The 15,594-nt window shown below is 41.7% G+C and overlaps 1 protein-coding gene across 2 annotated transcripts in view; it reads left to right on the forward strand.

Annotated features, from left to right (window-relative positions):
• The window catches only part of COL5A1 (collagen type V alpha 1 chain), a 316,543-nt gene that overhangs the window by 281,960 nt on the left and 18,989 nt on the right, over positions 1 to 15,594 (forward strand). For both annotated transcript variants that reach the window (XM_036749195.1, XM_036749196.1), the window contains exons 53-63: positions 50 to 103; positions 1,273 to 1,326; positions 1,947 to 2,054; positions 2,288 to 2,341; positions 2,489 to 2,542; positions 4,671 to 4,778; positions 5,813 to 5,866; positions 7,242 to 7,277; positions 9,726 to 9,779; positions 11,307 to 11,562; positions 12,436 to 12,548. In XM_036749195.1, the coding sequence (XP_036605090.1) occupies positions 50 to 103; positions 1,273 to 1,326; positions 1,947 to 2,054; positions 2,288 to 2,341; positions 2,489 to 2,542; positions 4,671 to 4,778; positions 5,813 to 5,866; positions 7,242 to 7,277; positions 9,726 to 9,779; positions 11,307 to 11,562; positions 12,436 to 12,548 (945 nt within the window). The remainder of the gene's footprint in view (positions 1 to 49; positions 104 to 1,272; positions 1,327 to 1,946; positions 2,055 to 2,287; positions 2,342 to 2,488; positions 2,543 to 4,670; positions 4,779 to 5,812; positions 5,867 to 7,241; positions 7,278 to 9,725; positions 9,780 to 11,306; positions 11,563 to 12,435; positions 12,549 to 15,594) is intronic.

The raw sequence follows: 15,594 nt of genomic DNA on the forward strand, positions 1-15,594 counted from the left end.
TCAGGAAGCCTCAATTCCAACTTTTGCCAATTTCTTTCTTTAAATCCAGGGATCCCCGGGCCCTACTGGTGAACCAGGGCCATCTGGACCTCCAGGCAAAAGGGTAACTAATTTTTGAAGAAAATCTTGGGCTTTTGGCTTTCTAAATGAAGTTATCACCTATCTTCAGTGTCCTTTGCTGGGAATCTAAGTAATATAACCAGGACTTTGGTGGGGAAGGGCTCCTGTCTGCAATGTACTTTCACTCAACTTCCATCACTATCACAGAACAACGTCAGGCACGGTGTAGGCACATAGTGCTTACTGATTGATTTGTTTAATGATTGATAGAATGACATTGTCATCACATCAGGCTGATGCCAGACTCTTTGGGTGATGGGTCAAGTACTATCAGTAACTGAGGGAAAGATCAGATACCCCAATGGGGTTAGATTTCTATTTCCCCTTTTAGAATTTTGTGCAAACCAGAAAGAAAATTTAAAGACATTTCCATGGTGAATAATGTACTTATATGCCCACCCTTACTAAACCAGACTACTTAAAAGGGGACTAGAAAAATGAGGCCAGACCACAGACAGCAATTCTTGTCTCCCTGTTATTTCTTTTTGTGATTTTTGTGGGTCGGGGAGACGACATTGAAGTAATAATAACTATTCTGAGTAAGAGCCTATGCAAACCTGGAGTGATTGTGTACCACTTTCCCCATACTACAGTCCCTAACTCATTATTCTCTGTCTTATCAATCATTGATCTTGTCCCTCTGTGTTCAATTGGTGAATGAAGGAATGAAAAAAAAGCACTTTCTATGTGCCAAGCACTGTGTTAGGTGCTGAAGATACAAATACAGGCAAAAAAACCCCGCAATCTCTGCCACAAAAAAAAAAAACCCTTACATTTGAATGGGAGAAACAACACACATAAGGGAGTGGTGGCCATGAAGGGGCTCATTGGTCAGAAGAATCACAGGCTTAGCAAGGGGACCATAGAGTAGTAGATTGGCATACCCATTAAGGGACAATGGCAGAGTTAATCTGGTCACATCTCCACAACTGGAGAGAAGCTCCAGTGGCAAGGCAATTGGAGAGGAGGTAGTGATGAACCAAAGCATTGTGGGAACTTTCTTGAACACTGTTCCATGCTTCAGAACAGCAGGGCCCCAGCGTGGAGGTTTCCCCAAGATATGGCCTCTGGTGTGGGCAGAAAGCTGGAGTGGGGGAGGTAGCCAGAGAGAAAGGGATGAATGGTCTCACGTCTATTCTCTGTTTTTGTTAGGGTCCTCCTGGACCAGCTGGCCCTGAAGGAAGACAAGGAGAGAAAGGAGCCAAGGTAACTCGCATCTTACCCAAACTATTCTGCATAATACCCAGGAGGGAGTTGTTTGGAGGGTTAAAGGGGTGGGGTGCAGAGGTGATGAAAGAAAAAAAAACCCAACATTTAAAGCTTTGGGAAAATCTTCAAAGGAAGTTGCATTTTATTCCAGCCTTAGAGATAGTTAATACACGCCAGAAGAATGTTAATGATTTTTGTGTCTTGCCTAGAGGGTGGTTCCTTATAGCATGTGTTTATGTTTAAGTGTCTGTCTGCCAAACTGCATATGTTTGTCTCCCATAGTCATTGCCCTAAGGGCTCTATAGGAAACTCTAGGAGCCTAGCTCTGAGGGATCAGAGCCATAATTTTGAAAAGACCTGAATCCACAAATATTTGGTAGCAGCCTTGAGATGTCTGTATGTATGTGACCTGGATCAAGTCACTTAACTTCTTAGGTCTCTGTTTCCTCATCTGTAAAATAAGAGGGGTAAAGGGAAACTACACAGTCCCTTTCAGCTTTAAATCTATGATCTTATCAAATAGGAAAATCTTTAAAACTTTTGCATGCATTAAGGGATAGTGTGGGCATCTGCATTGCATTTCAAAGAATATTTTCTCTCTTCTATTTTTCCCATAGGGTGAAGCTGGCTTGGAGGGCCCACCTGGAAAGACTGGTCCAATTGGTCCTCAAGGTGCTCCAGGCAAGCCTGGTCCTGATGGTCTTCGAGGGATTCCAGGCCCTGTGGTAAATGTCTTATGGACCAAAGGGTAGCTTAGGCTGAGCACTGGTAGCCAATTCACAGTCCAAGCAAGCTAGAATGCAGGCTTTCCGTGGGGTTGTCAAATCATACATTTTTTTTTTTAGCAAAATAGAGGCGGAGGGGGTGGGTGGGTCTTGGGGGATGAGGGGAGAAGCATAAATTATGATGAAAGGGGCTGTTGTGCTTGAGCCTTATACAGAGGACATGTATTTTCCAGGGAGAACAAGGTCTACCAGGATCTCCTGGCCCAGATGGTCCCCCTGGTCCCATGGTAAGTGCCATCCATTACCTTTAGCATTTCTTAATGTACAAACGTGGTGAGAAACACCTGTGGTTTTGTTTACTATAGAAAATTCTAAATCAGATAAGCCAATGTTCATTAATGCTAAAATATGATTCTTCTACTTTTCTCTTTCAGGGCCCCCCAGGCCTTCCAGGTCTGAAGGGAGATTCAGGTCCCAAAGGTGAAAAGGTATGATGTCTGTTACAAATAAACCTCGTCTCTGAGCTTCTCTTTTAAATAACACCATCTTTCTCTTCTATTGCCTGCTCCCGGTTGGGGAGGAAGCAGGTTTCAGAATCAATCAGCGGTGAATCTTTATTATGTGTGTTATGAGGTGCTCAGCCAATGACAGGTATCATTAGACTATAGAACTTCTAGGTTCTTCGTTGGTGCAGGTTACCGTAGACGTAAGACCACCTTGACTCCACAGACACTAGCAGAAGCTAGCATTTATGTAGCACTTTACAAATATTATCTCACTTTATGTTTACAACCTTGGGAGTTAGGAGCTATTATTATCCTCTTTGTACAGACGAGGAAACTGAGGAAGACAGAAGCTAAGTGATTTGCCTAGGGTCACACATTTAGTGTCTGAAGCCAGATTTGAACTGCCTCCTCAATCCCTCTGAGAGTCAGTAACAGATGGTCCACAAGAGCTGTTATGGCTAAATCATTACCCTGTGGACACCCTGGAGATGTGCCTCTCCAAACTTAGGCTGGTGCTCGGACAACAGAGATGCAAATTATTGGCAGACTTGTGCTCACTGTCTTTCCACAGACATGAATGAAAAGTTGAAACAACATTCACTGAGTGTTTGATACATTCAAAGCATTTTGCTGAGCACTGGGGATAAAAAATGTTAGGAGAGGCAGCTAGGTGGTGCAGTGAGTAGAGCACTGGCCCTGGAGTCTGGAGGACCTGAGTTCAAATCCGGCCTCAGAGACTTGACACACTTACTAGCTGTGTGACCTTGGACAAGTCACTTAATCCCAATTGCCCTGCTTCCCACCCCCCTCCAAAAAATTTTTAGGCAATCCCTGGTCTCAAGGAACTCAACATCTAATCAGGGGAGACAATGCGTATGGGTGGTCTTAGGTACAAGTCAGATGGAGAGGTCCCATACTCCTTTAAGCATTTTCTCGAGTGTCATTTCCATTAATAAAATGGAATCCATTTCTGATGTTGAACCATTTGATGGACTTTGGTTTTGAGAACTCTCTTTTCTGGATCTTCAGTAGCTGTAGCTGCTGATGAGGATGGGGCTGAAGCACCAGCAGAGATAGTTGTCAAGTTGTATCTCAATACAAGTTGCCTGGCCAGTGGAGGTAGGGCCTAGTGAAAGCAGGGTCAATGGTTGTTCCCAAGGCTCTTGAGCTTACCAAGGATGCCACTACTGTGGCAATTGGTGGAGGTGGGGAAGATGGATTCATTCCCCTCCAGGACTACACCTCTGGATGACAACTGTAGTGTCTGGGCTAATAGCAAACCCAGCCTCTAAGAACACAGGACCACCTCTATGTCATGATGAGGCATCAGAAAAGGTGGAGGTACTAGTTATTATAAAATTTGAAGAGTGCTGGGAAGGATTTCCCCAAAATCATACTCTGATGACTCATTGTGGCAGGTGGGGACCATGAGCTCTTAAAGGTGATACTAAGCAGAGTTCAAGCACTGGTAGGTCTCAATGCCAAGCTGGAAAGGCTTCAAGTCTGGTCCCAACACAATGGACCTGCTGTCTGATCACCAGCCTAGCTCTTGTATCACCAGCAGATTGACCACTAAGTGATGAAATCTTTAACAATTTTGAGCCATGAAGTAGCATTAGTGTCTCCTCCCAAGCAGGTTGTACAGTCTGGATAGGACGCAATGCATAGACACATTGAACAGGTTGAGAAGCAGTGTATGCCAAGCTGTTGGCTCTTCACTATAGGTACAGAATGAATTCAGAGCAGAAAAAAAGCATTATGGGCTAGAGTAGTCAGGGAAGGCTTCATGGACAAAGTAGAACTCAAGGTAAGCCTTGAAGGATGGACAGGATTTGGTTAAGTGGAAAGGAGTTCAGAAAGTATTCTATTCTAGGACAAGAGGTGTAGATAAGACAGAAGTATACACAGAATTCACCAAAAGACTTTCCCAATTAAAGTGGATCTTCCCAAAATTCTTAGACTTTGCTTTCTTAGGGAGTCCTCAAGTCTATTTGCCTCCTTCCTTTATGACTAAACATGTTTCACACCTTATTCTTCCAGATGTATCTCCCCTCTGCCTCTTGAAGGCATGCTTTTTAGTCACGTGAAAAATTCATCTCTTTTACTGCAGGGTCATCCAGGTTTGATTGGTCTTATCGGACCTCCTGGCGAACAGGGTGAAAAAGGTGACCGAGGTCTTCCCGGACCTCAGGGTTCATCAGGTCCTAAAGGAGAACAGGTAGGTGATGTGGGCCCCATTTTACTATCAGTTGTCTAGCCTTCTCAAGATAAGCAGACAAACTAGAGCTGTAGAATTATGGAGATTTACAGCTGGAGATATCCTTAGAGATCACTGAAGAGGTAATGCATGGCAAAGTTCTTTCTAAACCATAACATTCTCTGCCAATGTATGATGGTGAGGTTGTTATCACCGTTATCACCATCATCCATCCCAAACTCCTCATTTTACAGATAGATAGACTGAGGTCCATATAAAGTAAAGAACTTAGCTGTCCTGACTCCCAGTCTACACCTCTTTCCAAGTAGAAGGGCTAGAGACAGGGACGAGACCTGTGGTTTCATTGGTATAGAGAACTTTTAGACAAAGAAATTCCCTTTACCAATGCAGATTGATGTCTTCTCTGCCATTTATCATCTTAGAAAGCTGCCTAGATCACTGAGAGGTTAAGTGACCTACCTAGAGCCACACAGCCAGAGTGGACAGAGGTGAGACTTGAATGGAGATCCTCCTGGCTTTAATACTGGTGGCTCTATATCCCCTATGATATGAATGTCATGCTGCTCTCTTCCAACTAAAAGATAGCCTTCAGTGTAAAAGTGATTTTTACATTTCCCTGTTTTACTGCCCAAGTGCCAAGATGTGTGTAAAGTGTTCTGAGGATGACAAATGGCCCCTGTAAAATAGAGGCACGCACGTCTTCCAGCAAATGAGAGTGTCGGCTGGGAGACTAATTCGAGAATTGGCCACTCAATAGTCATAATAAGAAGAGTGATAATCATTGGCATTTATATAACACTTTAGCATTTGCCAAGTGCTGCACGCACATTATCCTGTTGGAGCTCACAATAACCCAGTCAGGTTGGTATACATTATAAAGAATAAGTCAGTCAGCAGCAGGCTAGAGAAAATGATGGTTAGTGGCCTTTAAAATGATGATGGACAGGTAAGCAGAACATAACCCTATTTCCATGTGTGCTGCCTGCCTGAAGAGACTGGATTTTAATATCGCTTTACCTTCTTTTTCTTTTTAGGGTATAACTGGTCCTTCTGGTCCCCTTGGTCCCCCTGGACCTCCTGGTTTACCAGTGAGTATCTGGAAGGATGAATTAGTTGTGATTCCACTCAGTTTGCTTCTAGAGTTTCAGAGATGCCTGGGGCAGGGTGAAGGATGGAATGAGGAGGGGAAATGGGAGACATCAATGGACTTTGCCTTCCATGGGCTGGTTGAGTGATATAGCCAAGACTGGTATCTGTGAGCTGGTGAGAGAGGTGGGAGTGGCCACTGAGTTGGTTAGAATTTCTTTGAAAGCAAGGTCTGAAGTATGAGAGATAAGGAAGTAGATAGGATCTTGTCCAATTTCACTGAGTGAAGTAAAGCTGGTGGGCATTGGGGAGTCCTCTTTACATGCATCAGTAGGCATTGTAGGTACCCCTCTGCACTCTTGGAACCATTATGATGCCTGCTTCACAGGCCAATCCTTGGCAAAACTACAAAATGAATGAATACATGCTTTCCTTCCTAGTACTATACCTACCCCCTGCCTGACCAGCAGCACCCTAATACTATCCCTGGCAACCAGCAAGCTCTTGTCTCAGTATGGTCTATCCAACCCCGCTATGACAACCATTGAGCTTCCCTTCCCTGAATATTATCCCTTTAGCTTTCCCAGGGACATTTAGCTAATTTGATCAACTAAGCTCTGACTTCATTCTCTTAGGATAGTGTACCAGTGGCCACTTACAAGCAGCCTGTGTATATTTTCAGTGGCCTTCTGCAGTCAACCTTCCCCTGCCCCACACCTTTGTTAGTTAACTCATTACTGGTTCTAATGGTGAGAATTTCGGTTCCTGCAGGAGAGTGGATAGGGGATATACTTTAGGTCTTGGCAGGATGTTTTGGTATCTTCAATTCACCCCTCCCTCCTACATTTGGGTTGGCTTGACTTCATCCTCTCCTTCTTCTACCTTCACAAATGACACATTCATTCAATAATCATTTTTAAATGATTCAGATAAAAGGCAAGAGCCAATGTGAAGTGAGGGTAGAAAGTGCAAGGTACAGATAAGGTTATTGAATTTGATGACCTTTAAAAACTTATATTGGATCATATATACTGTTTGACTCAGGTGATGTGTCACTTAGTTTTGCTGAACTACCACCCCCTACCCCTTTTATTCTCTGTTATAAGGAAGGCTGTGGGTATATATAGAAGGAAGGGAGATTTTGGAAATGCAGGTGTGGGTGGTTTGTCCTTCATTCTAAAAGAGGACCATGACATCATAGGGAGATGACAACATGACTTGCAATTGACTTTGATTTGAGTGAGGGAGGGCTGTGCAAGGTCACTAGCCTCACTTTCTCCTCCAGAGAAATGTAGGTGACATAAAAGTGAAAGATATAAACTAAAAAGTTACTGCCTTGGCCCTAACTTCCTGTTTGTTTGTTTTTCTTATCTCCAGGGCCCTCCTGGTCCCAAAGGTGCTAAAGGTTCTTCGGTAAGTGTTCTATTTACCAAAATCCATGGGTGTGATTTCTCAGAATCTTAAAGTTAGAAGGAAGCTTCCATTTAGAATACCCTGACTAAGAATTCCCCCATAACATCCCTGGCAAGTGGTCTCTGCTTAATGAAGACCCATTTCTCCTACTTCTCACTGAGGCCAAAGAGAAACAAGTCTAATCCTATCTCCATGTGACAGCCTATCAAATACTGAAAGGTCACTATCTTGTGCCTTCTGTCTTGTTGATCATCCTTCATCTTTGAAGAGGACCAATAACATCAGGGGTGATGTCTTGACTTACATGTGAATTGGATTTAAGTGAGGCAGAGTTGCGCAGCTATCAGCCTCACTTTCTTTTCCTGAGTTATCAAAGTCCAGTGGTAAGACAAGTCAAGATGACTGACATTGGCCCACGATGCTGTGGATGACCTTGGTGTCTTTGATGCCTGATCGAGATCTAAGTGCTCCATAGCACCTGCTTCAGCAGCCTTTATGGTTGATGGAACAACTTGTTCTCATCCACCTATTACACTGGGGAAAGTCTTCACATGCTTGGGGTAAACACTCCCTAATTCACCAATGGGTTTGAGACCTGTCCATTATCCTTAACCTGGTTTAGCCCATCTGCTGAGATGGTTTATTTGGGTGTGGCTGCCACATATGCTACAGGTTCTTGGAGTCACAGGTAAGAGTTGGGTGAAGGTGGACACCAAAAGTAGATGAAAGACCCTGCAAAGGGCTGGGCAAGTCCTCACACCAGAGGTGCTGGACCTCCCTAAACACCCCATAATACTCCGTCCTAAGTATACCCTTCTGCAGTCTAAAAATGCTTAATTCTTTTAATTTTTTTTCCTTTGGCTTAGACTCTAGGCTTGTCACCATTCTGATCACCCATTTTGAATTCTCTCCAGCATGTCTATTCCCTTCCTATATGGTGCCCAGTCCTTGGGTTTTAAATAATCAGCGTATCCAATTGTGTTGCCTTAGAAGTTTAGGAAAAAAAATTTCTACCTCTGTGATTAGAGTGAGCAGTTCCTGTCTTGGCTGCTTCTAATCCCTAATTTCTTAGTTCTCAGATAGGGGAAGGTTTGGGGAAAGGGAGGAGAAGGCCTGTAGTGGACCCTTGAATCTGTCATGTCTTTCACCCTGCCTGGCCTTGGAGTCAGGAAGTCCTGGTGGTGAATCTTGCCTCTTGACACATACTGGTTAAATTGCTTGTTTCTCATTCAGCACTTCAGGCAACTGTTGAAGTTGCAGAATAGATTCTGATTTGCATTGGCAGAAGGAGTATCCTCACTAGGCATTCCCCACAGAGAAAGGAAGGCAGGAAGGAAGAAAGAGAATGAAAATTCAATAACTCCATTAATTGGGTTCAACTGGGTCAGATAAAGTGGTTCATCTCTAACCCAATACTCTGTCTCTTTGGTGGAAGGGTATGGTTGCCCTCTTCGACTTTAGCCTCAGAGGAGAGTGTCCAAAGAAAGTTTGACCACAGTAGGGGGAAGGCCTCAGGGATGTGTCACATAAGCATCCATTAAAGGAATTGGACATGTTTAGCTTGGAAAAGAGAAGACCTAGCTGGGATGTGATAACTGTCTGCAAGTATTCAGAAGGCTGTTGTGTAGGGGAGGGACTGGACTTCTGTGGTCTGGCTCCAGAAGGCAGAATCTGGAGCAATGGGTCCAAGTTGCAAAATGGCCATTTTTGATGGGATGTCAAGAAAAGGTTCCTAACCATCAGGGCTGTCCAAAAGTGGAATGAGCTTTCCTCAAGAGTTGGTGGGTTCCCCCTCCTTAGAGATCTTCAGGGCTGGCAGGACAAACGTTTGTCAGGCATGTTATAATGGGGAGTCCTTTTGTGTATGGGTGGATTAAATGGCTCCTGAGATCCCTTCCAGCTCCCCAAGTCTGTGATTCTGGGCAGACACCTTAAACTGGCATAGAGCATGGGTTGGGTGTGCTGCCACACTCAGCCTGCGTGCTGGTAGGGACATATATATCCTTAGGATCTCTAAATTTTCCTAAAAACTCATTGTGGGCCTTTCATTATTTTACCTAAACCCTTTACGAACAAATATTTGCAACCTGGTTAACTCTGAGCTTCATATGTTATTCTTAGCTATGTGAAGAAATACTTGCTAATTTTCTCTAAATTTTGTTCTTTCAAGATCCAAGGACATGGGCATGCAGGACACTCATTCTGGCATTAGGGTGTTGAATGAGCCTGTAGTCTCTCTCTCCATCCCTCTTTTTTTGTTTATTTTTATAGGCCCGACCCCTGTCCATTCTTAGCTTTTGTCTTTTAAGGCCTTCTTTGAAGTCTTTCTTTCAAATCTTCTATTACTAAGAGGACTAGAGATATTCATGTGAAAAACTGCTTTTTATTCCACAGCTGATGATGCTCTACAGTGATTACACAAGTATTTACTCTCCTCTTTTCCTACAGGGTCCAACAGGTCCCAAAGGAGAGGCCGGCCACCCTGGGCCTCCTGGTCCACCCGTAAGTAGTCTTTGAAGGTCCATGTTGGAACTCTCAGTAACTCATGGTAACATTTTAGTCACAGCATTTTCCCCCCAGGAGATCCCGAATCACTGAGCGAGCTCAAGGGAGGAAACTGGATAAGATTTAATCTTTTGGTAGGAGTTGACCTTTATGCGTAAGAAGTAGCATAGCAAGTGAAATGCTGGAAAATTTCCTCCTGAGTTAAAGAAGGAGTTCCTTGAATCTTATTCTCAATCTTGGTTTTATACATACGTATGTAAACACCTAGAAAATTAATTGCTTCTGGGATTCAGAAGTATAGATTAGGCATTCGCTGGGTGCACACCCATGAGCAGTTGTGGGTGATATAAAAATGTAGATTACATAGTCCTTGTTCTCCAGTTGTTCACAGCCTAGCTTGAGAGACAAGACACATACATAAAACAATTAGCTATACAAGGCAGCATGTAATCAAGTGTAAAATTACTATAGAAATTCAGAGGAGGGGAATATAAGAGTATTTCAGGCTGGAGGAATTAGAGGAGGGGGGAACGTGAGCAGAACCTTGAATAGAATAAAGATGTTGGATTTGTGGAAAGGACTGGAGAGGATGCTCTAGATTGAGAGAACACGTGAACAAAGAACAAAATCGGGGCAAGACAGGAACACGCTTGAGGGGATGAGGAGCAAATAGACTAGACTAGAGCTGAGGGTCACGTGAGGATATTAAAATGAATATATACAAAGTCCCTTCCTGCTCTAAATCTCTGCTCCCAGCAGCCATATATTGGAGGGTTTGAGTGGCAGGCTTAGATTTATTCTAGAGAGCCATTGTTAAACAGTAACAGTAAGAAAGTGATATGATAAAAAGAGGCACTTAAAGGAGATTTTGTATCATACGTGTTTATCCAATCTAACAAGTATATATTAATCCCTTACTGTGTACAAGGCATTGTAGGTTCTGGGAATGCAAAGATTTGGAAAAAAAATAGAAAAACAAAAGAACCAGCCCATGTCCTCAAGGAGCCTAAATTCTACTTAGATTACAACATGCAAACAGATAAATACACACACGATAAATTGGGGGAAAAGGGGGAGGAAGAACTAACAAGTGGGAGGATCAGGAAAGTCTTCTCACAGGAGATTATACATAGGAGGGACATATGGGGAATCCCTCTACTGGACTGTAAGCTCCATGAGGGCATCTCATTGAGCGTTATACCTCTCCCACAGCCCAGCATAATACATTACCCTTAGTAGATGTTTGTTGAATTAAATAAAGGATTCATTGCATAGGATGAATTAAAATAGAAATGGAGAACCTAGAGATAGGATATGTCAGTCTAATGCAACAGGTGTGAAGTGTTGAGAACCTAGGCTAGGGTAGAGCTGTAGAAAAGAAAAGAAGGAATGAGTCATTACAAGGGAAGAATCCACTGCCCTTATAGTATACACAGGTACCCTTCCCACTGTGCTCATCTCCTTGAAACTGTTTCTAAATTATTAGGGTTTACTCACTTTGCCTTTGCCTCTCCCACATCACAGGGTCCTCCAGGTGAAGTCATTCAGCCATTGCCCATTCAGGCTTCTAGGACCCGACGGAACATTGATGCCAGCCAGTTGCTTGATGATGGCAATGGTGAGAACTACATGGATTATGCCGATGGTATGGAAGAGATCTTTGGCTCACTCAACTCCTTGAAACTGGAAATTGAGCAGATGAAGCATCCCTTAGGCACTCAGCACAATCCTGCTCGTACTTGCAAGGACTTGCAACTCTGCCACCCTGACTTCCCTGATGGTAGGTGGAGAGGCAGCTACATGGTACAGTGAAGAGGGCAGTGGGCTTGGAATTGGGAAGACCTGAGCTCGAATCTTGCCCGCAATTCTTACTAACTGCGTGATCCCTGAGAAATTACTTAATTTTTACCTCAGTTTCCTTACATGTGAAATGGTGATAATAATAGCACCCCCCTTCCTAGGGTTATTGTGAAGGTGAAAGGAGATAATATATGTAAAGTACTTTGCAAACATGCAGGAAGTCAAGTACAATGCTTATGTTTTTAGCGTGCTCTCATTTTTGACTATCTTGGCATAAAGAAGCATCCAAATCCTCACCTGTGAATGGTTTGTTGAAGTCAATTTAGAAATGTACAATATAACCTTCCTAGCTAATTCCATTAAATCGTTGTCAGGAGTACAAAAACTCAAGTTGCAAATATGTGAGGGGCAGAAAAGTAAATCATTTCAGCTTCTTATTTGCTGTTTAAGGAAGCTCATTGGGGGTGCTGGGTTTTTAATTTTTTTAATGCTCTCCACTTTAGACTACCTCTTAAATACTACACATCACAATTTTTTAAATAAATTATTTTAATAGAATTTGGAACCAAGAATACAAGTGAATTATTTTAAATTCATCCCCAGCATTGACTATCTACTCTGCATTGTTCATTACCCCAGGTGTGTCAGAGGTCCAGCTGGGTCCACAGAACTACTCTAGAGATTTCCTTTGTGAGTTTAGTAGGGAAAAAGAAAAAGGTGCCTGAATTATTGCTCCAACCAAACATTCTGAGTGTTGAGGTGAAATGAGATATTAATATCTAAGGTGGAGGAAATATTCCAAGAATCAATTACCTGAACACTTCCTGACTCAATTTCTCTCTCTGAAATTCAGGTGAATACTGGGTTGACCCAAACCAAGGATGCTCCAGGGATTCTTTCAAAGTTTACTGCAATTTCACAGCTGGTGGAGAAACTTGCATCTTCCCTGATAAGAAATCAGAAGGAGTAAGTGCTGGTGTAATTTATTTCCCTCTGAAAATTTTCTCAGTATGCATATTATGCATCTGGTAAGTTCAATTGGATGGCTTCAGTTTACAGATGAAAATCAGTGATTAATCTATTTCTTCCTGACCACTTCAGGATCGAGAGGACTGGCTTCCATAAGTATGATTTAAGACATTTTAAAATAGGCAATCATGGCAAATGAGTAGAATGAAATAACAGTTGCCTGGAAGTTTTAGGAAAAGGAATATGCTGATGAATTGGGTTTTCTGGTTAATTAAGGCTTAAGTAGTATCACCTTTTTATGTTCAACCATTTCTGAAAATATTCCAGAAAATTCCTGAGTCCTCTCTCCCACCTTAGCTAGTTCAGTCTAGTGAACAACATTGGGTCTCTGTTGAAGGATTTTGCAGAACTTTGGCCATCATTGCTCTGAACATTAAGGGTTGCATGCAGGGTATGTAGATTTTGAAGAAGAAGGTGTGGGAGATTGAACTGAGTGATAAATAACCACAAGGACATCTTTGGGAAGATCCTGCTTGGACTCTAATAATCCATTTGGTTTTCCATTAATTGCATCTTTCTCCTAAAAGTTCAATGACAGAAAAAAAATCCTGTTTAATTAGATGCTGGAGTCAATTGAATTCTGATTCACTTTATATCATTTTCATTCTCATCACCATTGGGATCTTATTTTCTTCAAAGTCTCTCTGATCTGTTGGATTGGAATTCAGCCTATTTGTGTGTGTGTGTGTGTGTGTAAATATATCAGCATATTTCTTTTATAGTTCATCCTTTTTAGGTTTGATAATTTTGGATTTTGGGGAAAGAATGTGTGTGTGAAAATATATGAGCACATTTCTTTTATAGCTCATCCTTTTTAGGTTCCACGATTTTGAGAAGGAATGCAAAGGCTGTTGCTGGTGTTACAGTATACTGCTGTCCCTCACAACTCATTTTTATTTTTAGTGTGCCCTCATTTTTTGACTATCTTGGCATAAAGAAACACCCAAATCCTCACCTGTGAATGGTTTGTTGAAGTCAGTATAGAAAAGTACAATGTAACCTTCCTAGCTAATTCCATTAAATCGTTGTCAGGAGTACAAAAACTCGAGCTGCAAAGGATCTCAGAAACCATCTAGTTTACCTTATACCTAAACATTCCCAATAATTGGCCATGCAGACTCAGCTCAAAGACCCCTAGGCAGCCCATTCCATTGACGAACAACTTTAAATTGTTAGGAGATTTTTCTTTACATTGACCATAAATCCACTTCTAGTCAGCTTCTACCTATGGCTCCTTCTTCTGCCATTGAGGAGCCATAGAAAGAATTGAATACCTCTGCTCTGTGACTGCCCCTCACATATTTGGACTCAGGTGTAGAGGGACATAGAAGTTTTCTGGGGTGTGCCTAGTAAGCGACGCTTTCTTTTTATGCCTAAATCTGCATTTTATTTTGGTTTGGCCCATAGAAAAAGAATTAATCTTTGGCAATGCTTTGATCACTTCATCACAGAAATGAAAAGGGTTTGTGAACTGCCTACTGACTTCAGAGAATTGTTGATTATTCTTAATATGGTTATTTATCCTTGGGTTATAATAAGATATTGACCATGCTTATTAACAGGAATTGTTCTTGATTTATTCCAGCTTTGTAAATACACCCTTTTGGTAGTTATGCAGGGCCATAAAGATTTATGTTAGGCAAAAAGTGTAGATTTCATTTTTTTTATGACTGTGTGCATACCTCCTGTGGGGGGAGAGCAGACGGGTAACTGTATTTTATAGGCGGGTAATTTTTGTTCTTAATTGCATGGCTGATTCAATTTGTGTCCCAGCAAGGTAATGAAAAGATGTATTTGTTGACACTTCTCCAACCTTTCGCCCTCCACAAAAATCTTGCATCAGAGGCAGCTTGAGACCGAGAAACTGGAATAGAGAAAGGAAAATGTCCGTATTTCTTAATCAGTCAGTTAAAACTGTTCGAGTGGTTTTAGAAATATTTCTTAACTAAAATGACAAAATGTGTACTACAGCTAAATCTCAGGCTCTCAGTAATAGCAAGCTCAGCCATGTGAAGGTAGCATTATCATAGTGGTCCAGTCAATGTGACCAATATAGAAGGGAACAAAAAAACTTAACAGAAATGTTGCAGAATTCGTTATTGTTGCCCTCAGCAGGAACAAAGACATCAGAGTTGTGCAGGGACTCGTGGCTGGCAGGTCTTGAATGAAAACTGGGCAGTGAATCAATGCTGGGCCTTTATAGAGCAAAGCGTATCAAAGCCAGAAGAGACCTTAGAGAATATCTCTTTCAACCCCCCATTTCACAGATAAGGGAACTGAGAGTCAGAAAAATGATTTGCTTGAGATTGCTTTGTAAGAATATGGCAAAGCCAGACTAAAACCCAACCTCCATATGTCTTGGCCAGGCCTCTGTTACACCTGTAATGAAATTTATTTTGATAGGCCTCAAAAGAAAATCAGATTAAGTACTTCATAGGTGTCCTAAAATTTGGAGGGCTCATTTTGGCATATGTATATGTGTGTGTGTGTGTGTGTATACATATATATATATGTGTGTGTGTGTGTGTGTGTGTGTGTGTGTGTGTGTGTATCTATGTATATAGATACACATATATATGTGTACACACATATATGTATATATATATAAACACATATATATGTATATATATATACAGTTGCATACATAGATAAATACACACATATATACATACACATGGGTATGTGTATATATACATGTATAGCTATGTATATAAATGTGTATATATAGAGGGTATATAAATATGTATATACAGTACATATAAATACTGTATATATGTAAATATAAATATATATGTGTGTATTTATATATATATATATATCATATATATACATATCCTCACAAATACTAGCTTTTAAAGCTACATCCTTAATATCTTCACTATTGAGAAATAAGTCCTAGGATGAGGGAATGCTATTTAAACCCAAATTCTCCTCCTAGGCCACAATCCTTCCTCCCTCTAAATCATTTTGGAAGTGGGGTGTA

This window comes from Trichosurus vulpecula, chromosome 3 (assembly GCF_011100635.1).
Source record: "Trichosurus vulpecula isolate mTriVul1 chromosome 3, mTriVul1.pri, whole genome shotgun sequence".
Classification (NCBI taxonomy): domain Eukaryota; kingdom Metazoa; phylum Chordata; class Mammalia; order Diprotodontia; family Phalangeridae; genus Trichosurus; species Trichosurus vulpecula.